The following is a 23,001-nucleotide window of genomic DNA, read 5'->3' as shown; positions in this document are numbered from 1 at the left end:
AAAAAAAAAAAAAAAACAAAATCCAATAATATGCTGTGTACAAGAAACAGATTTAGTTCAAATAGAAATTCATAGATTGAAATTCAGAGGATGAAAAACAATACTCCATGTGACAGGAATCCAGGAAAAATCAGGGGTAGCTATTCTATTTGCAGATAATGTAAACTTCAAATCAGGAAATATCAAAAGATACAAGGCAGGTCACTACATACTTGTTAAGGGATAACTTCAAGAGGAAGAGATAACAATAATAGATATATATGTACCAAATAGTGGAGGACCCAACTATATAAGACAAATTTTAATGTTTTTGTTTTCCTTTTTGGGGCGTACTGAGAATGGAACTGAGGACTTTATGCTTACCAGGAAGGCACTTGTACCACTGAGCTATATCCCCAACCCCAAGACAAATTTCAACAGACATGAAAAACCAGGTGATAACACAATTGCAACCAGGGAGCTTAACACTCCATTGTAACAAACAGATAGGTCAACTGGACAAAAAATAATCAAGAAATAATAAATCTGAACCAAACTTGTGAACAAATGGACTGAGTAGATGTTTACAAAGAGTGTTCCACACAATAATATCAGAATACACATTCTCAGCTGCACACAGGACATTCTTTAAAATAGACCATATACTAGCCCATAGAACATGATTAAGTAAATGCAGAGGAATTGAAATTATCCAATGCTTATTATTTGATCTTAGTGCAATGATGTTGGAAATTATTGACAAAAGAAACCACAAAAACTCCATAAACACAAGGAAATTGAATAACATCCTCCTGAACAACAAATGGGTCACAGATGAAATTAAATAAGAAATTAAACAATATCTACAATCAAATGAAAATGCAAATACAACTTAAGGGAATCTGTAGGATACAATGAAAGCAGTCCTCAGAGGAAAATTTCTAACATCAGGAAAACAAAATGAGCACAATTAAAAAATATAGTGCTATACCTCAGACTTCTAGAAAAAGAGCAAGTCATGTCCTAAGCCCAAAGAAGGAGGCGATTATAAAGATCAGAGCAGAAAGTAACACAAAGGAGACTAAGAAAACAATAGAAAGAATTAATGAATCTAAGGGTTGGTTTGTTTAAAGAATTAATAAAATTGATAAACCCCTAGCCAACCTTATCAAAAAAGAGAAAAAACTCAAATTCATGCAATAAGGAATGAAAAGGATGATGTCACTACAGATCTTATAAAAATTCAGAAGGTCATCAATAGCTACTTTGAAAATCTTTACTCTCATAGGATGGAAAACAGGAGAAATGGGCAGATTCCTAGAAACATATGATTACCAAAGCTGAATCAAGAAGATGTAAAAATTCTGAATAACCAATATTAGTCAATAAAATTGAAAAGGTGCTTAAAAATTTACCAACAAAGAAAAGCCCATGTCCTGATGGATTCACAGCTGAATTCTACAAGAAATTTACAGAAGGTTTAATGCCAACACACCTCAAACTCTTAAATGAAATTGAAAGGGAAGTAATTCTCCCTAACTCATTCCTGGAGACAACTATTACTGACACCAAAACCATAGAAAGACCCAACCCAAAAAGAGAACAACAGACCAATTTCCCTAATGAACATAGATGCAAAAATTGTCAATAAAATATCAGCACATAGAATACACAGATCATCAAGAAGATTAATGCCAGGGATATAGCTCAGTGGCATAAGTGCCTGCCTGGCAAACACAAGGTCCTGAGTTCAATTCCTGGTACAAAAAAAAAAAAAAGAAGATTATACACTATGACCAACTGGAATTCATCCCAAAAATGCATGGATGGTTCATTATATGAAAATCAGTAAATGTTATAAACCATATCAACAGAGCCAAAGACAAAAATCACACAATCATCTGAATACATGCAGAAAAAGCTTTTGATAAAGTCCAACACTCATTCATGATAAAAACCCAACAGAAAATTGGAATAGATGGTCTTTACCTCAATCTGATAAAAACTATATGACAAATGAACAGCCAACATTGTACTAAATGGACAAAAACTGAAAGCACTCACCCTGCAATGAGGAAAAAGACAAGGATATCCACTATCACCACTCCTGTTCAATATAGTTCTGGAAACATTAGCCAAAGCAATTAGACAGGAGAAAAAAATAAAAGCAATAAAGAGAGGAAAGGAAAAAGTGAAAAGATGACATGATACTCTATATAGAAGGCCCCAAAATCTCCACCAAAAGACTTCTAGCTTTAATAACCAAATTCAGTAGCATAGCTGGATACAAAGTCAACACTCAAAAATCAATAGCATTCCTGTACACAAACAACAAACTCACTGAGAGAGAAATTGGGAAAAGCATACCTTTCACAATAGCATCCAAACAAATGAAATACTTAGGGATCAATCTAACAAAGGAAGTAAAAAAAAATCTATACAGTGAAAATTACAGTACTCTAAAAAAAGAGATCAAAGAGGATTTCAGAAAATGGAAAGATTTTAAAAAAAGGAAAATGGAAAGATATCCCTTGCTCATGGATAGAAAGAAACAACATTGAGAAAATGGCCATACTCCCAAAACTGTTGTACACATTCAATGTAATCACAATCAAAATACCAACAGTATACCTCACAGAACTAGAGAAAACATTCCTAAAATTCATCTGGAACCAAAAGAGACCTAGAATAACAAAAGCAATCCTGGGCAACAAAGGCAAAGCAGGAGGCATTACAATCCCTGACTTGAAAGTATACTACAAACCTACTGGGATAAAATCAGCACAGTATTGGCAAAAAAAAAAAAAAAACAGACCTGAGGGTCAATGAAACAGATTAGATGATGCAGACACAATTCCAAACACACTTAGCCACCTTATCTTTGACAAAGGGGCCAAACATAAAATGGTACTATTAAAACTGGCTTTCCACATGCCAAAGACTAACACTAGACCCCAGTCTATCACCATGCACTAAACTAAAGTCAAAACGGATCAAAGATCTAAATATTAAAACAGAAACATGAAAGTTACTTGAAGAGAAAATAGGTGGAAATCTTGAAGACATAGGAGTAGGCAGAGAGTTCATGAACAAAAACTCAACTGCACAAAAAATACTTCAAAGAATCAACAACTGGGACCTCATCTTATTAAAAAGCTTTCGCTCATCAAAAAAAAAAAAAAAAAAAAAATTGCCAGCAGAGTGAAAAACCCACAAATTGGGAAAAAAATTTAGCCAACTGTCCCTCAAACAAAAGGACTTCTATCTAGAACATATAAAGAATTTAAAAAATTAGACCCCCAAAATTCAAAGACTTAATCCAAAAATGGGCATCTTAGATGAATACACGCTTCTCAGATGAAGAAATACAAATGGCAAATACATATCTGAAAAAATGTTCAACATCATTGTCATCTGAGAAATGCAAATTTAAACAACACTGAGGTTCCATCTCACCACAGAAAGAATGGCTGACATCAAAAAATCAACCAATAACAAATGCTGTTGGGGCTGTGGGAAAAAGAAACCCTTCACCACTGTTGGTGGGAGTGGAGATTGGTAAATACACTGTGGAAATCAGTGTGGAGATTCCTCAAAAAACTAGGATTAGAAATGCCATTACACCCAGCTATTCCTCTTCTGGGTATTTTCCCAGAAGAATAGAAAATATCATACCACAGTGATGTATGTGCACCCATGTTTATAGCAGCACAATTTGTTAAAGGTAAATCTTGGAAACAACACAAATGCCCATCAACTGAGGAATGAATAAAAAATATGTGGTATTTTTATATAATGGAGTATTACTCAGTTATAACAAAAGATAAACTTGATGCTTGTATAAGTAAATGGATGCAACTAGAGACCATACTCATAAATCAAATAAATCAGACTTGTATGTGTAAACATTGTATTGTCTCCCTAGTGTAGGAAACTCAAAGTATAAATAAAATCCAAAGGTACAATAGATATAGTGAAATGGAAAGAAACTGCTTAAAAGGAAAGAACTGGTATGGGAGAAAGGAAAAAAGGAGGGAAAAACACACACACACACACACACACACACACACACTCACACACACACACTCCATAGCTGAGATAATTGTACTACTAATATTTCATTGATGGGAACAGTTAGTGCTTATATTGTTTGATCAATTTTACATGCCTATATCTGGTAATCTGAGTAACTACTTTGAAGATAACAATATGCAATACAATAACCATTGTTGATTTCTCATCATCTTGTTTTGAAATTCTCTATCGTTTTTTTTATTCTCTTTTGAAAAACTAATCTGAAGCAAAAGAATTTATTACCTAATTGCTTTCAATTAGTAAACAGTCAACTGATGAAGTAAAGTAAATCACTTATTTTTCAGAGAATGAGAGAATTTTCCTTGCTCTCTATTTTTGATAGCAGTGAATCACAGTGGCAATATTATATTCTTTAAGAAATAATATCAGTTGTCTCTGTTCACTATACAAAAGTTTTATAAGAAGAAAACATTCTTTTAAAAATTTAGTAGGTACGACAGAAGAATGTCCAATAACGTGGACTCTGGCCTCTCCAGGTAGTCTAGATGACCTCCGCATCCACTGTTTAGGGTGCACAGAAAAGGCTACATTTTGGAGAAGTGCTCCTGAGTACAAGGTTGAGTTGGAGAAATGATCACAAGAGTGAACTTGCCAACGTCCATCCGCCTCAAATTGTTGGTTTTATTGGAGTAATTGCTCAGACTAATAGCATCAATATTACTTAGGGTGATGGTTACTTTATGTGTCAACTTGCTTGCTGGATCACGCTGCCCAGATATGTACTCAGACTCTATTGTGGGTAGTTCTGTGAGGTTGTTTTGGGGATAAGATTAACATTTAAACAAGCAAACTCTGAGTAAAGTGGACTGCTCTCTCTAATGTGGGTAGGCCTCATCCTATCAACTTATATAGGATGAAAGACCGACCTTTGCAGAGCAAAAGGAAATTCTGACAAGACAATCTTTGCACTTCAAACTGCATATTTTGGACTTGCTAGTCCATACACCAAAACTGTATGGGTCAATTTCCAAAGAAGATAGATAGATAGATAGATAGATAGATAGATAGATAGATGATCAATAGATAGATCTATTTCTCTGGAGAACTCTTGTCTAACTTGTTAGATACATGGATTCTTGGACGAAGCTTCCGCTGCCCTTGTGGAATCAGAAGGTCCAGTGATGTAGCCCAGGAACTGTAGTTTTAGCAAGTCCTGCCGGTGACTCCAATGCATGACAGATTTTGAAAATCACTGTCTTATGGAAAGACAAGCCCAAAATCAAAAACTTCATCTCATAAACTAGGTCAGATAACTCACTAGCTACTTCTTTTGGGAACACAGGTGACCTTATAGTTTACTGGGAGCATGACCTTACTTTTAAGTAACGCTGCTGAATAAAGTAGTGAAGACAGTATATGAAATCATCATGATCTACTAAGCCATAGAAATTATTTGTGCTAAATGATTACTTATATAATAACATCTCATTAATTCAGATTTGGTTAATTAGAACTTGTGTGTATTTTAGGTTACAGTAGTGATTATATGTGTTCACTGATAGCACAAGAATACTAGGCAAATATTTTAAAAACATTAGTTTTAAGGTTTCCTCAATTGTTATTTATTAACCTCCAATATGTAGGCTCTGTTATGGGCCGAATTGTTTTTTTACAAATTCATATAATGAATTCCTTATCCTTAGGACCTTGGGATGTGGCCATATTTGCAGCTAGGGTTTTAACATAGTGAATTAATGTTTAATTAGGTCTATAGCTGTGCTCTAATCAACATGACTGTATTTGGAGGTTAGGCCTCTAAAAGGTACCAGAATTAAAGTAATCCCTTAGGGTGGAGCCCTAATACCATATGTCTAATGCCTTCATAATAGGAGGAAATTGTGAATATCCTAGATTTAATTACAAAGGTCCAGAGGATGGGAGAGAGGAATGAGGAGGGGGTTGGTTAATCTGTTAACAAGCTACAGACCAAAAAGAATAGCAAGGCTTCTCATACTCTTAAATGTACATGAAAACCTTAACCCCAAGCCCATTATGACTCCCTAGGTGTCACTGCATCGTGCTTATCACCCCGCCCAGTCCAGAAGCAACACTGACTTCTCCTGGACACCTCCTCCCAAAGCTTTCTGCTTCGCACAGTCCCAGTCCTCGCATCTGAAACCTAAACACCCTGAAGAACTTGGGCCTTCTGCCTCCCACTTTTCATTATTAAAATGTGCTCTTAACTCTGGCCCAAACAATGATTTTCCAGCTGCTCCCTAGCCTTGTTGCTAAGGGTGATGGGAACATGTCACAGGACCGGTCTTTACTTCCTGGCTGGCATCTGTAATGGTACAAGAAACCCTATTCTTTTGGAGATCTCTGACTCAAGAGCTTTGGGTTAACTTTTATTAAGAAGAAGAAATCTGGATAAAGACATTGCGTGATGAAAAAAGATTATGGGAGGACACAAGAAAGTGCTCACCTACAAGCTAAGGAAGGAGACCTCAGGAGAAACCAAACCGGATATTGACTCCCTGACATTGGGCTCATCACCAGAACCATGAGAAATAAGTTTATATTGTTTATGGGATCTCATCTGTGGTATTTTGTAATGACAGCCCCAGCAGACTAATACAGGCTGTCTTTACACGTTTGTTATCGATGCATTAATTTTAGTAAGTAGCCCTTGGTAGCAAGTTTGGTCCTTAAACCAACTCAAAATTTGGGTTTGGGTTAAAGATCATGATATATTTGAGCTTAGATGACTAGGCTTGATCTAACACATGAATTCCAGGTTTCACTTAGCTAGCGATGGGCCTGATCTAATCCTAGCATAAAGAAGTCTTTGAACAAACCATTCTCCAATTCCATGTAGGATTAGAAGTATTCTAAATATTAGATTCTATACATTGGATAGTTCTACCATTTGTGAAATGTCCTTTGGCTTCTGGCCTTTCAGATTTTAAAATGAACATCTTAATGCTTATGAAAGGCTAACAGTTTTATAGCCGTAGTGAGAAGAACCAGAACTGGATGCAAAGCGATCAGCAGTAGTCTAACAGTCATAATGACACGCACCAAATCTGCTTTTATCAATCAGTGATAACTTGCTTCAGGAAATGTGCTTCTGAAAGTAACCAATTAGTGACAGATTCAAGTTTTGAAAGCCAGGTAACTGGTGGCAAATTGACCCATGAATAAGCCTCTGTGGATGAGGTCAACCCTACATCATTCCCTAACTCGACTGTAAGAACAAGAGTTGGCTTTTCTCCTTGAGACCACCTGGCCAGCTTGGTTCCCCGTGATTTCCGGGTTTGAACACTGGTCTCTTCCTTTGTGCCATTTGGTCCCGAGCCTCACACCATCTCACGGCACCTGCTGCTTTCTGCCCAGCCCTGCCTCTCATCACACACCAAGAAAGTGTGCGTCTATTCACTGAGTCCCTAGAGCTGTGCACTACTCATTTTTTTTTTTTTTTTTGCCTACGCTTCTACCAATATTCAAGCTTTTCTATTTCAAAATAATGTGTTAAGATGCTATTCCAAATATTGCTATGTCCCCAAAACAGATTCTGGTGCCTGGGGGAAAATATTTTTGCTCTGTTTCACACATTTTAACTTATCTTTATGATATCCCTGAGAGGTAATTCTTCTAACCTTCTTTTTAAAATAAGAAATAGAGGTACAGTGAGTTTAAATCACTAGCTCAATACTATGCCATTGTAAGAAGCAAAACTATGATATAAACCTAGATCCTTTAAAACCCAATATTTTTGTTTTTTTCATGAGCATATGCTAGTGTTTGAGGGTTTGAACGTAGCTCTTCTCTAATCCTCCCCCCCGACTACCACCACCAGAACATTAATGTCATGGTCTCCCTCATCTTCAGAGATATGTTCCAAGACTCCAGGGGTGCATGAAACTACAGATAATCCCAAACCTTGCATATACTATGTTTTTCCTATACATGTGATTCCCATGATAAGTTTAATTAATTAATGACAGATTCAAGACCAAACCCAGGGCCTCTTATGTTAGGTGAATGCTCCAACACTGAGCTATACCGCAGTCTCTTAAAGTTTAATTTATAAATTAGACACAGTGAGAGAACAACAGTAGCAGAATAAAACAATTATAATATACTATAATAAAGCTCTATGAATGTGGTCTCTTTCTGTCTCAGAAGAAATCTTAACGTGCCTATGATGTGACAAGTGAAAGAAATTAGACTAGCATCAAATAATCTTCAGATTTATCCTCCATAAATCAACTAGTGCTCTAGTTGAACTACAAAGCACCTCTACACTTAAGCACTTTAGGAGTTATCGTCTACAAAATTAGCTCTAAACTTTTTGACATGGTGTAAAAAGTCCTCTGTGATCTGACTCCTCACATTCACCTCCCACTGCTTCTTGACTCAATGTTAATACTGCAGCAACTCTGAAATAATCATCATTTTTCATACAGCCTGCTGTTTCTTGTTTCCTTGCCTTTGTTCATGTCCTGGGATGCCTTCCCTAGGCTCCTAATCCTCTTTTTCAGGCTAATTTTCATTCCTCCTTTTAAGATTGGCTCCAGCATTAACTTTCATGAAACCATTCCCAACGCCCCTAGGCTGGCTTAGCTACCTCCCAAATGTTCTTATATTTCTATCCCAGTGTTACAATACCGTCAGAAAACCAACCTTTATTGCACATGTCACTCCACAAGAATAGGTGCTTCTTAAAGACTGTCTTACTGTGTGTCCCAGTATCGGTGTCCATTGAACAGTAGATAACTAATGATTGTTGAATGCTTTCCAGTTAAAAAATGAAAATATCCATGGCAACAAGAGTTGTAACATCAATATTTAATCCCTAGCACTGAGATACTGTCAGCATGCTGATAGATTCTGATTATATAAACTCTTTTCATGTCACTCTCATAGCATACAGTTCAGTGTTATCCTGGTCCAGAGTAGTTGCTAAATGAGTATTTTCTTCGGGTGAATTATAAGAAGTGGTGCTTACTACTACTCTATGTTGAGCACAGAAAAAACTTACAGTAAGAAATCAAATCAGTTATTTAACCTCTCTAAGCTTTATTTTTCTTCACTAATACGATAATACTTATAAGTAAAAATAATATATTAACTATCAAGAGATAATTTTAATAGTATATGAAAAGCTGCTACACAGTTTAGAACATAGCAACTGCTCAAAAAGACACATTAGATCAAATGTTGAAAAGAACATCTGCAGTCCCTTGTTCATATGGGAAAATCTTCTAAATTTCAGAAATGAGTGCAATTTTAAATAGAATGTAAGCGATCTATTTTATTTATTTGCAGAACATATCACTTACCTACTTCCTGCATGAACAACATCTCCACAATGCTTCACACCTAAATGGGAATTAAAAAGTCATAGTATCAGTGCAAGAAATTCAGGTTAATCAAGTTTCATCACATTAAAATATGAAACTGGTATTTACCAAATTTTGTCCTTTCCTGGTGACTGTCTTCATTCTGTTTCAAGGGAGGAAATAAAATGTTAGAGAAGTAATCCAAATAGTATAAGTTTAAAAATTTTACATATGTGTAATTTTGAAAAATAGGAAAGGAAGAAGTCAACCCTATGTTCTTACCTTCTGGGAAAATGAACATGAGCATTCCTTTTTTGGAGGCACAGTCTTTTTCTGAAAGTATGTCCACACTTTTGTGAGTATTACCTCAAAGGTAACGATTAGAAAAACTATAAGGATGATTGCCACCCACTGATTCTGAAAAATCCAGGATTCTAGAAAATCTTGTGAAGTCAAAAGTGTACTAACTTCCAACACACTCCTAATTTTACTTTTAAGGAAATCATATAGCGTTGACTTTTTTCTAAAACTGGTGAAATAGATAGATATCTCGTTCAGAAGTGCTTGCCAAAAGTTTTGTATGCCCATCTCATAGCCATAAGCAAAGCTCGGCCAGAGAAAATCTCCAGGATTAGGCAGGCAGTGCCTGCTCTGAGCTTCAGTTAAGTGAGGTCCGTGTCACAGTGGGCATTAACTTAGCTCACAGCTACTTTAGCACTCACAAAATTCACTGGTGAGACATGTCCATTGCTGTAGTTTTTGAATTCAAAGTCACCTATTAATTTCATAAAAAACATAATTCTATGTACAATCTCAGTGTAATTGCATTAGCACTGCCTTATAATTTGAATTTCAGCTAAATACTGTACTAAATTTTTATTATAATTATTTCCCTCCACTACTATGTAGGATATATGATAATTTGTCTTTTAGGAGGCTGCCTGAATTATATTTCTGAAAATAGAACACTTAATTTTATGTTTCTTTTTGCTAGGGGGCTCTGTGGACAAGTTCCCCTTCACCAACCTACTGGTATGTTTTAAACCAAAGTTAGACATGGTGGATTTCCCTTTTGCAACGTTGACAGCAAGTCCAAGGAAAAACAAGCATAGGAAACGTAAAGTCTTCTAACCGTGGATAAATTATAAAGGAAAAGAAGGAGCTCAAAGATTCAATTTCCCAGCCCCAATCTCACATAAAGAATGTAAAAGTTTCTAAGTCTGTCCTAAAAGAGAGCCTCCTCTGCTTTAGTTGAAGGGCTGAGATTGCAGAAACCTAAAAACAGGCCCTCATAATTTGATTTGCTGAAATACAGTAAGTTTAATACTCAGCCTCGAAGGGTGTCTGAAGTTAAGGTGAGGGTACTGAAAACCATGGGATCCAGTAACCTGGGATGGAGATGTTTGGGGGGATCCCGACGAGATTGAGGATGCTGAGCTCCTAGACTCTAATGAGATTATTCCCACCCACAGTGGTGAAGGCCTCTCCACCTCCACCCCCTGTTGTGTTGGTGTCTCCTCCTCATACCTGTGGAAACTAATCTTGTGTTGACCAAGCACGAAAATGCTGACACTCCAGAGGACCCACCTTCACCACTTACTTTTGCCTCTAGGCCTGTAACCAGGCTCAAATCACAGAAGACCCCTAAGGCTGAGGTACATAGTGTGACCCAAGAGGAAGTCCATTATTCTCCCAAAGAATTTCTTGAGCTTTCTAACCGTTCTGAGCAGAAGCCCGAAGAGCAAGTGTGGGAATGGATTTTAGGGGAATGGGAGAATGGTGGCAAAAACATACACTTGGATCAGGCTGAGTTTGTTGATATGGGCTTGTTAAGCAGATTCTGACTTGAATGTTGCAGCTCACAGAGGGGGCAAAAAGGATGTTAATAGTTTATTTCTGCTGATTGGCGGAAGTGTTGATAAAAAGATGGCTCAGTATAAATGGGTTAGAGTTGCCTGATAGTCCGTGGTTTACTGCTGATAAGGGGATGCAAGGCTCAGGGAAATGGGAATGCTGGAGTGGATCTGTCATGTTAAACCTGGGATGATCTGGAAAATGTACCCTTCACCAGCACCCTGAGAAACAGATTCATGAGCGGAGCACCGGCATCCCTGAAGAACCCTGACATTGTTCTTTCCTGTACACCGGACCTTATGGTAGGACTGCAGTTACTGAGTTGGGAAGCTGAAGGGTAATGGGTTTAACTGGACCCCAGATGGCAGGGATCACATGGCAGCACTTAATCACCAAAGGCAAGGTGCGCACACTTTCCATAATGGACAGCAGAAGTAGAACAATGACCAAAGTGGTCTGACACACATAGACCTATGTCACTGGCTAAGTAGCATGGTGTTCCCAAAAGTGAAATAGATAAGAAGCCTACTAAAGTTTTACTAGATTTATACAGCATAATCAAAAAAACTTAGGGGCAAATGAACAGACACCTACTTCAAATCGTATCAGTGGAGAACCATAGCCCCTCGACCAGTTCCCAGATTTCAGCCCATTTTCACACCCAGGACCCCTTGAATGAAGGGGGCCTGGGTCTCCTTGAGGAGGGAGCCTGATGCACCACCAAAGTTTTATATGACCATACCTTTCTTCTGTCCTCCTCCAAAGGGACCTAAGGCCTTTTACCAGGGTAACTGTACATTGCAGGAAGGAAAATGACAAGACATTTTGGGAACTACTGGACACTGATTCTAAATTAATGCTGATTCCAGGAGACCCAAAACATCACTGAGGCCCTTGAGTAAGAGTAGGGGCTATGGAGATCAGGCGACCAATAAAGTTTTAATAAAGGTCCAACTCACAGTGGGTCCAGTAGGACCTCATATTCTTCCTGTCTTTATTTCCTCCATTCCAGAATGTGTAACTGGGATAGATATACTTAGCACTCAGTGGAATCCTCACATTAGTTCCTTAACCTGGAGTGTGAGGGCTATTACGGTGGAAAGGCCAGAAGGAAGCCACCGGAGTTGCATTTACCTTGTAAAACAGTAAACCCAAAACAACATCTCATGTCTGGAGGGATTAGAGAGAGTAGTGCCAAGAGATTATCAAGCACTTGGAGGATGGAGGGATGGTGCTTCCCAACACATTCCATTCAGTTCTCTCATATGCCCTGTGCAGAAAAGGGATAGGTCCTGGATAATGATGGTGAATTATTATAAATTGAGTCAAGTGGTGATTCTGATTGCAGCTGCAGTACCAGATGTGATTTCCTTGCTTGAGCAGATTAACACATCTTGTGGTACTTGGTACACTACTGATTTCACAAATGCCATCTTTTCCATACCTACCCGTAAGACCCATCAAAAACAATTTGCCTTCAGTTAGCAAGGCCAGCAACACACCTTCACTGTCCTACCTCGGGGTTATATTAACTCTCTGGTCCCATGTCAAATTTAAATCTAATAGTGACCCCATAGATGATTTTTTGAATATTTTTGGCAGAATGGGAAATATAATGACGCCAGCTGGTTGGTCTTAATATCTCCAGACAAACTACTTTAGTTATCTGAGACATTATTTCTGATTTTTTATAGACCCTCATTCATCCACTTTGTTACTTCTGTTGCCACCATTTCAAAAAGTTCAGGTTGGTGGCTTTCGGTTTCTTCCACTTAACTGCCACCTGAATTTGCCTCTGATGAGCTGGAGGTCTGGTGCTGCATCTTGCTTCTGTGTCATCTCATTTTCTATTTTTTAAAAAATTTATTTTCTGCATTGATGCTTCTAAATTGCTTATGGTAGGTAGTATTATTACTAGTATTGAGACCTCCTTAGGAAATGACTACTTTTCAGAGATGTATTCTAGTTGTAGCTGGATTTTGGCTTTGAGTCTGTCCCAAGATCCTACCTCTTCAGTTTACCAGGGATGAGAAGTTGCTGGGTTTGGCCTAGCACTCAGTTCTTTGGTACAGGACTGTGGTATTGCTTATGACTCTTAGTCAATCTCAGTATTGGCATACAAAGAACAACAGATCACAACTATTTAACCATGGCTAAAGTAGTAATAACAATAGCATCAAGCACAGCCTAGAAAATGACAAATTGTGATAACTATTAATTTCTCACCTTCAACCATAGGATCAAGATTTATAGTTATATTACAAAATCTAAAACAAAGCAAAAATAATATACAGTAAATATCCCCTCAATAGAGCAATTTTACCCTCAAAGGAGAAAATTTAAAAGAGTTAAGAGCAAAAAATAGAGAAGTAGAAGAGAAAGAAATTAGAATCAAGGCTGAAAGAGAAAGAAAGATTACCCAAGCTTTGGCAAACTGATGGAGAGGACAGGATATTGGGGACCACAAATTAGAAGTGACAAAGTATCTGTCTGAGGCCCTCCCTGCCCTGCCTTGTGGGCTGGTTTTGGTATGCAGAAATCCCACTTCCTCTCAGTCACTGCTGAGATTTTGATGGTCAATGAGGCCATAATGCTCACAGAGCAGGATGAAGTCTGTGGAGGACAATTCAGGGGAAACTAGTATCCAGGTGTGGGGATGAATCTTATTTCTTTCATGATGTTAAAGTTGCCTGTTCAGCCACTGTGTTATGGTTTGTGTCTGTGTGTCCCCCTCAAAGCCTCAGGTGGTCATGGGGCAGGCTTTTAGAGTTTGATTGATTGTGGGTGTGAGAGCTACACCCGCCCTGGCATGGACAGTTTGCATATGTAAGGGAGAGGAAGAGGCTGCTTGCGGGCCATTCCTGGCTTTTAGTACTTGTTGCTTTTGCTGTGTTCTGCCGCCATGAGCTGTAGCCCTCTGCCATGTGCCACTCTGCCTTGTAACCTGCCAAGTATGGACTGAAACCTCCACAAACTGTAAGTGAAATAAACCTTTCCTTCCTTAATTTTGGGCATCAGGTATTTTGTCCCAGCAATGAGAGAAAAGTAACCAAGACACACTGCTTCTATGCTATTCCAAGAAAAGCACCCTACCCTTCCTCCTGCACTGGCTAATAAAATTGTAGCTAGCTGGAGATTCTTGGTCTTTGTTCCAGCATTGATCATCCCAGAACCCTATTTCCTTGCTCTTTTTCTTTCTTGCCATGTGCTATAACTCTGGGCAGGAAACTGGGGACTCACTGTAGGGATCCCTGATAACCGGTGCCATGGAAAGGGTTGCCAATAACAGGAAAGAAAGAAGAAATAAAAACAAAAGCAAAACAAAAAAATCCTAAGATCGATGTTCACACTCACAAAAAAATAAGAACAATCTAGAAAAAAAATCAAAGAAAGGAAAGTGAACATGTCCACTTCAGGGTGTGTCTCTGTTGTCACTAGTAGCCAAAGGAGGCGGACAGAGACCAGATCTGTCCTGGATGTTCCCAGCAAGCCTGCAGTAGTTAGGGTGGTGAACTGGATAATCCCAACAAGCCTGTGCTCTCAACTCCACAGAAGTTCAGGCTGATCCTGTTCTCTGGCTGTGAGGCAGGGACCCAAGTTGTTCAGCCCACAATACTGTGGGTGTCTCTTGCTGGCTTGAACTTGGCTACCTGACCCTGTACGTCTTCCACAGCCACAACTTTCTGGGCACTAGGAGGCCCAAGATGAAGCCAACCCACATCTGCTCTGAGTCCCCGATTCAGCTGGCCGCTTCCCAGAACAGCATCCAACCAGTTGCCCTCTCCTTGGATGCCTGCAGTGCAAGCACTCACCAGCGGCGGCAGCCCACAGCATCCACTGCTCCGTTCCACTGGTGTATTTCTCTGTAGAGGCCTCTGCAGTCACCTGCAGTCACCATGCCTGTCACAGTGTGAGCTGGGAGTCAGGGAGAAGTACCCGTTTGGCAGGTCCCCCTTCTGCACTGAGGTCTCTTCTTGCTCTTGCTGTGGGCTCACACCCTTCCTGGGCCCTGGGGATCCATGTCCCTCCTTCTATGACTAAAGTTGCTATATTCTAGCATCTGGACTCTGAGTCTCAGACAGACTGATTTGCCACTGCTCACCATTCTACCATAGTCCTAGAAGTCTGTCATGGGGGGTGGAGAGACAAGCTTGAGTTATTCGAGGGAAACTTCCAAAGATGGGCACAATGGCATATGCCTATAATCCCAGCTACTTGGGAAGCTTGAGTCCAGTCTGACCACTTAATGACACAACATCAGAATAAAAAAATAAAAAGCCCTGGGAAGTAGTTTACTAATAGAATGCCCCTGGCCTCCAAGCCAAGGACCACAGAAACAAATAAATGAAAGCTACAAACAAGGGGAAAATTGTTTTGAGATCCTTCAATGATGGGTAAGATTTGGTAAGAAAGATTGACAAAGCTTCAGGAAGAAAGGCAGACTTTCCTCTACAATTTTGCATAATCCAGATTAGCTATAGCACTGTTACGAGTCAGAATACAAAGGAGGGAAAGGCTGGACTGTTGGTAGGGTCCTACTGTGGAGACAGCCCTGGAGACTCATCAAGTTTTCCAGCTGGAAGTATCTATTGGTGTATCACAGCAAGGGGATAGTAAAGTAGAAAAACCAATCAGGCCAGTGAAATTGTACAGATGAGAACAGATAGTTTTAATAGAGTGATGGCAGGGCAAACAAAAACACGAGATTTTTAAGACACTGAAAATCCAAGATTCAGGAACTAGAAGGAAGGAAATGTCTTCATGGGTGGGACAGGGCAGTAGTGTGGTGAAACAGATAATGGCTTGGAAGCATTTAAAGGAATCTTAAAACGAGTTTATCTAGGACAGTTTCTCAACAGGGGCACTATGGACATTTTGGAGAGAATATTTGTTGGGGCTCCTGCATTACAGGATAGTTAAGAGGGCAACAGCCCTCCTTCTACTTATGACGCCTAGGACCACTATCCCTGTCCTGACAATCACTGTTTGAGTTTCACCTAAAACTTCAAGGATGTGCATATTGTGAATGTATTGATGAAGCCTTTTTCTAAATGTTCATTTCAGCAGTAGACATTATTTTCTCTAGGAAACTCAAGGGTAAATCAACTTTTAAATGATACCTATATTATCGTCATATTTGAAGTAATTTTTTTTTAGCAATGCTCAGGATTGAACCCAGGGCCTAACCCATGCTGGGGAAGCTCTCTAGTACTGAGCTACATGCCTTAGTTCCTTAAGCATGATCTTTGTTTGGTCACTGATGTGCATATCAAACACATACTTTAATTTTGTAAATGTTATAATTGCATAGCTTGATTAATAAATTTTTAAATCTAGTCACTGTACCTGTATAGCATGTTCTAATTTATAAGCTGTCCTTTTTATTTCACATTACTTTTATTTCTGGTTCACCATATTATTATTCCATAATTGATTTATAATTTTTAATAGACCGGTGATTATAATTCTTGACAGCTCTGAATTTCCCACTTACCATCTTTTGATACTTAAAATTTCAAATGTTTACTATTTTTAATTATACTTTTCTTAAAAAATATAGGCCTTGTTCAGGAAGTCCAAAAAAAACTAATATACTGGGCGATACAGGAAATTTAAATTTTTGGTTGTACATGATTTCATTCTGCAATATAAAAGATTGGAATATTGATATCTACATTGTTGTTTCCATTTCTTGTATTTTAAAAAGTAAAAAAAATAACACTTAAAACCCACTGACTACCGGGCAAAGAATGAGAAACCTCAAAACACAGAAACCCATCCAGGCCGTCCAAGGCTGTATGAAAGGTCTACCGTAAAGTCAACAGGAAAGCAAGGGAATGGATACATCTCTCAGAACACCATTCTTTATTACAAACTTCTTTATTTAGCATCGGTCTCATCATCCTGTGTACTTTATAGGATGCATCAGTTTTTTATATATAACTCAGTACTATGCAAAGTTCAGTTCAGGAAACAAATTTCCCGAGATAAAATTAAGCCTTAACTCTGCTTAGATACAGCACATTAGTCGTACTATTTAGCCATTAATTCTCCCCTTAATTGCAGAGTGGCTACCCATGAATTTCGCATACCATGTTGTTAGTTTCCAAGTGTTTACTCATCTTTGTAAACTGAATGATATTTCTCCTCTAATGGGACTTCAGTAAACTCTTCTTGAAAGCTATTACTTCATTCTAAAAGCAGTTTTTGGTATCCCATATTTGAAATATATCACCACTCTTCTCCCTTGAGATTCTTTAAAAGATGAGGTGAAGAGATGAATATATTCTATAAATCTCTGATTAGATTTAATATAGCAGATTTGGTTTTTGTTTGGCAGTGCTTGAAATTCAAACAAGGCCTTGTGCATGCTAGGTCAAGTACTCTCCCACCGAGTAACAATCCCAGTTCCTACCCCTCTTTCAAAGGTGACACTACTGCATAAAACTGGAGTACTTTCTCATACAAGTAAGACAAAAGCACCACTGTAACAAAATTCAAATGTTTAATCTTTTCAAAACTTAACTATACTAATAAAAATAAATTATATTTAGACCACCTTCAATATTTGTACATCATCTTCATACAACTATAACAGTACTTTCAAAGACATCTGTAAAGTATATTAATTTCACAATTAAAATGTGTTTCAAAAATAGGGCAACATTAAAGAACATTAGTCTGAAATATATCTCAATGCTGAGAGGTATATTGTTATTTATCAAATTAACTGTTTGTATTCAAAATAACATGGCTTTAACCTAATTATTTCTTGTCCATTTCAGTGATTTCTTGGATCCAAAACAAAATCTGTGTATTTATTTCTTTGAAAACATCATTTGTTGACCGTCCTTTCACTGCCATGGAATGGTTTGCCTTCTCAATCCAGTGGATCTTATTGGGAGCTTGCATTTTCTGTGCCACCTTCTCCAGTAAGTTCTAAGGAGAGAAACAAAGAGGGTACTAGACATACTGTTTTGACATTTAATAGAAAAAATTCTCTCCGCCAGTGCATACCAATACCTACTCACCAAGTACTCATTACCTACTATTCAGATAACTTTCTAGGCAATGGAATGCCTAAGGAAACGTCCACAGAAATGGCAGCCCAATGCACTCAGGCACAACGGTATGAAAGGACGGATCAAGCATTTGTTATTGACAAAAAAACAAAAACAAAAAAAATCTTTTTCCAAGTAAATCATACGCTTGGCAAAAGAACAGTTTCCTAATACTACTATTCAGTAAAGGACGGACGCTGCCAAGTCAATCCTTTCTCAAGAGTCAGTTTTGTAACGATCAGTCAGAATGTTGAAAGGATAATGTGCGCTCCAGAAATGGTAACACTCAGATATAAATCTTTCATTTCCAAAAATAAGGCTTAATCCATTTACCAAGTCTTTCTAGGAATATACATTTTATTCATTTGCTTATATTTTTAGGTTCTTCAAAGAACAGCCTAACAAAAGGACAACTAGCATTAGATTAGCATTAATTGTCTAGCATTACACAAGTTAGACAAAATATAATGGAAGTTCTTTTTTTAAAGAGATAAACAGATTCAATACCTTCGAATTATAATAGACAAATAGATTTGAATTATAATAGATAAACTATCTCTTTTTAAAGGACTGAATGTTGCAGGTAATAGCTTCCTCCCAAGATACTTGCTTTCACTTTTTTTCTCATTCACACAAACATCAATTTGTAATTCACCTTTTCACACATTTCATCTGCAGAGCCTGATACAAACAGTACAGGATCTTTTAGACGAAAGAGGTCTTCATCTCTGAGTTTATGCTGCTGCTTTGGATGGTGCAGTGGGTAAGAAATGCAAATGAGACCCCGAACAAAACCATCAGCTTCACCTGGCTCAACATGACACATGACAGAAGCAGCTGCTCTTGAGCCCATGGAACGACCTAACATCAATTAAAATTAAGTTCAGTGTGAAATATAAACATGTACATGAAGTAGCAGTGATAACGTGGCAAAATTAATTTTATTTACTCTTTAACATTTTTGTTAACTGAGAAAACTACATAACTTCAAAAGATGATAATTAACAAATCTATAATACCTATAATGAAACCTACAGCTTTACGAAAAGCAAAACATTGTTCAAGCTTAAGTGGAAACCAAAACACTGTTCAAGCGTAAGTCAAATTTTGAAAAAAAGCAAATTTTTTTGAATACTTAAAAGAGTGACGACATTCCTTGTGAAAAAATAATTTACAAGACAGTGATTCAAAGATATAAATAAAAGGAGACATCTTTAAGTTATAACATGCAGTTTATATTTGCTTTAAATATGTAGAGTACTTTAATATCAAGGCAGTCACTTACCAAAACATAAAATAATTCTTATATTAACTCCCTGTTATCAATTTTAATACTAAAATGGGTCATTAACAACAATTCATAAGCTTTGCAATTTACCTCCAAGGAAAACACCTGCAAGTTTGTATTCTCCTGAGGTCTTCAGGTAATTCTAGATGAAAATAACCAAAGGTTTATGAATTCTTCTATGTAATACTTCCCCCAAACAGTGAAGACATTATTTCTTATCATTCCTCACATGTATGAAAACCTACACAAAGAACCACAAAATCTTAAAAGATTCTTCTTGAAAAATTCTCCTTACCTCTTCTGGTCATCTTTTCACTATTAAATCACATGCTGGGTAATACAAATGTGTGAGAAAAAATGAATTTCTTTCATAAAAATATTCAAGCAATAAAGTATTTCTAGACAAATTATTTTTAAAAGGCCAGAAGAGGCTTCCAATTAATAACAAAATTTATAATACTAACATGTAATGTAAAGCTCTGGAAAACTTAGCAAGCTTAAAATAATTTAGTTGATTTTAAGCAATGTTTCTGAAAAATATAAATATACAGAAACACTGTCCAATTTGCACATGCACAATATGGTAAAGTATTCCAAATGTCAGAACTATATTCTAAAGTTATACAATTCCAGTGAGAAAATCATAAGTACCTTCCTGGGCAGTATCATGGAGGAACATTTATGATGTAAGCATTCATCTCCATGGACACCAACTGATGGCAAAAAAGAGAGAAATCTGACCGCTCAACAGCCTTCGGGTACTGTTGGAAACTTTTAAGGATCTCATTAGAAGATTTTTCAGTAAAACCAATGACTGCTAACAAAATTTGCCTTAAATTTATTAATTTAAAACCAAGTCTTAAAGTAATGATAAATAAATTTTCTTACCAAAACTGCTTTATATGCCTTAATTCTATGTACAATATTAAGGCCTTTGCAGGTAAATCTCAGGGAAAAAAACCCATGAGATGCAAGATGTGATGCTAGTGACATCAGGTGAGGAAGATTCATATCTCCTGACGCTCCATGTGTAAGAATTATTCCGTATGTTACGCTCTTGTTAGGTATCAAGCAAACAGCATCCAGTAATTTATTTCCAAAAGGTATTTTTAATTTAACCTAAAATTCAAGAGAATAAAGGGATTAAAATAAAATTACTCCTTTGACTATTCAGACAACTGAATCGCTATACCTATTTGTTCTGTGAAAGTCAGGACTGAAGTCATGGTCTACAGATAAAAAGTAATACTAACAGTTAACATATACTGCTTACTGTATGTTATGTACTGTAAGTGCCTTATATGTGTTAACGCATTTAAATCTTCATAATCTATGAGGCAAGCAGTATTAGTCTCTCTGTTTTATAGATAAGGCACACTGAGTTAAGTAACTTGCCCAAGGTTATACAGCTCCTCCCTAGGATTCGAACTCAGGCAATCGGCTCCATTAGGAGTCCCGCCTTTCACAGGGCAAGATGAAAATAAAAGTAACCTGCAGCTATGTGATTACCAAGTAAGTTAGTAAATAAATGAAAACTGATGATACAGAACATATGAAAGTATTACCTCTGTATGACTCATTTTCACTGTTGAATAAAAAACGGAAAGTGCATTACATCTGAGAAGCAAAGGCCATCTCCCTGAAAAGAAAATTCTGTTGTGAAAGGTGAGTTGTTAGACACGGGTACGACAAAAGAACACACTCGGTAGCTGAAATACGCCTATTCAGAACTACTTCTCTGAAAACCTGTGTCCTCACATGTATTGTATTTCATCACACGGTACTTACAGGGTTCTTTGGGCACTCAAAGTTGATTAGAGACATGTGGGGCCAGCAGATGTCATGTAAGAGAAATGCAATTCACTTCAAAGTAGGGTGCTATGTTGGCAAAAATACTCATTTTTAAAACATATACACAACACACATTTCTGTAAGCACTTTCATTCTCAACTATCTTCAACCTCACTTTTCTACATCTGTTAACTCGTGGTCACACTCATTATCCTGCTCTCCTGAAACAGAAGTGTGCCTCCCTGGAGGCAGAACACGCATCTCATCCTACTGACTTTGGGTCTGGCCATGAGATGTGCTTTAACTAATGGAATATACATAAAGATTCAATGTGCCACTTCTGAGTGGAGACACAGCAGATTCTCAGAAACCTTCTTGCACTTTCACTTTGAGAGGGAGACACACTCCAGGCAGTTTTGCATTTTCAGCCTGTATCCCGGAACAAAGACATGTGGAGCAGAGAGGAGGGGCAAACTAAAGTCTGGATCCAGACTGGCCCATCCAGGATCTAAACCACTGATGACCGGCAGAACTTTGAGCATGATTGAAAATCACTGAAATTTTGGGACCGTTATACAATATTCCTTCGTACTCAGAGAATTTTCAGTTTTCAGGATACAGTCAACATGAGAATCTCCATACATGACCCATTTGCCTCCATTAGCATTCATTTAATAGGTGAGAATGAACAGTTCAAAGTGTGAAAGACATCAAGGACAGTGCAAATGTCTCTCCCATTATACTTCTACCGTGCACCCAGATTTCCTGGCTGAAGATTTCCCCACTTTCTAGGTATCTTTCCAGGCTGTACTGTAGTTTTATATAGCAACTTGCACATGGCACAAAATTTTAAAAGAAAAAAAAAGTAAACATTCTTTCCCCTCTCCAGCCACACAGTTCTCCATTCTCAGGAGCAATCAGTGTAACCGGAGTATCTTTCTCTTACTTGCTCACTGCAGAATTCTCTTATTTGAGCCTGGAAGGCATTAATCTGCCTCAAAAGTTCTGGAAGTGAAATGGAAGGGCATGAAGGAATTTAGTCTTTAGTGTCTCTATTTTCAGAAAGGTACCTCTAGGAATATGCCTTGGGTCCCACAGTTCAAAAACCCCCTACTTTGTCAAGATAAAAAGCCTCCATCTAAGTCTTCTAACAACTGGAAAGGTACTTAAAAAGGTGAAATGGGGACAGGATCTAGCTATTTAACTGCTTCTTTTAAAGATTTCACCTATTCCCTTTGTATTAAAGCCTTCCCTCCCCAGCACCACCCTCTTCACTCCCTGATCCAAAGGTGAAGGGTGCTGACAGTTTCTATGCATTTTCAAGATTCTGTGATTTATATGGAATTATTTTATACCATTCCCTGCTGCTGGTGTAGGATTACGTTACGGTTTGTTAAGACATTTGCTCCCTAGAGCCCATTATTTGATAATTTCCCTATGTGGGTTTATGTCTTTTCAAAAAAGTTCCTTATCTACAATTTTTTTTGTGAGATTTCAGGAGGGAGTAAAATTACAGCGTGTTTCCAACACTATCTCAACCATTCTGTAACACAGGGCTTGGTGTCTTGTTTTGGGAAAACTCTCCTCTCCTGCAGACTTCCTGATGAACAGCTTGTTCAGCACAACTCGTGCACATGGCCTTGACGACTTC

At 37.7% G+C, this 23,001-nt stretch overlaps 2 protein-coding genes across 2 annotated transcripts in view; both read right to left on the bottom strand.

The window, feature by feature from the left end:
• The window catches only part of Ccdc168 (coiled-coil domain containing 168), a 23,807-nt gene extending 13,687 nt beyond the window's left edge, over window positions 1-10,120 (bottom strand). Inside the window, 3 exon segments of the mRNA XM_013516846.1 lie at window positions 9,357-9,396; window positions 9,486-9,519; window positions 9,639-10,120. Of these exon segments, the coding sequence (XP_013372300.1) occupies window positions 9,357-9,396; window positions 9,486-9,519; window positions 9,639-9,944 (380 nt within the window). The 5' untranslated portion in view covers window positions 9,945-10,120.
• A 6,951-nt stretch (window positions 10,121-17,071) lies between these two features.
• On the bottom strand, window positions 17,072-21,198 carry Tex30 (testis expressed 30; the record flags this gene model as incomplete). The annotated part of the gene is given in 5 exon segments (XM_005374029.2): window positions 17,072-18,149; window positions 18,927-19,132; window positions 19,650-19,701; window positions 20,448-20,678; window positions 21,125-21,198. Coding segments are annotated over 5 exon segments (678 nt in total). The 3' UTR covers window positions 17,072-17,975.
• Between the last annotated feature and the right edge of the window lie 1,803 nt (window positions 21,199-23,001).

This window comes from Chinchilla lanigera, unplaced genomic scaffold (genome assembly GCF_000276665.1).
Source record: "Chinchilla lanigera isolate Chin_1 unplaced genomic scaffold, ChiLan1.0 scaffold00003, whole genome shotgun sequence".
In the NCBI taxonomy this organism is placed as follows: domain Eukaryota; kingdom Metazoa; phylum Chordata; class Mammalia; order Rodentia; family Chinchillidae; genus Chinchilla; species Chinchilla lanigera.
This window is presented reverse-complemented; position numbering and strand designations above follow the sequence as displayed.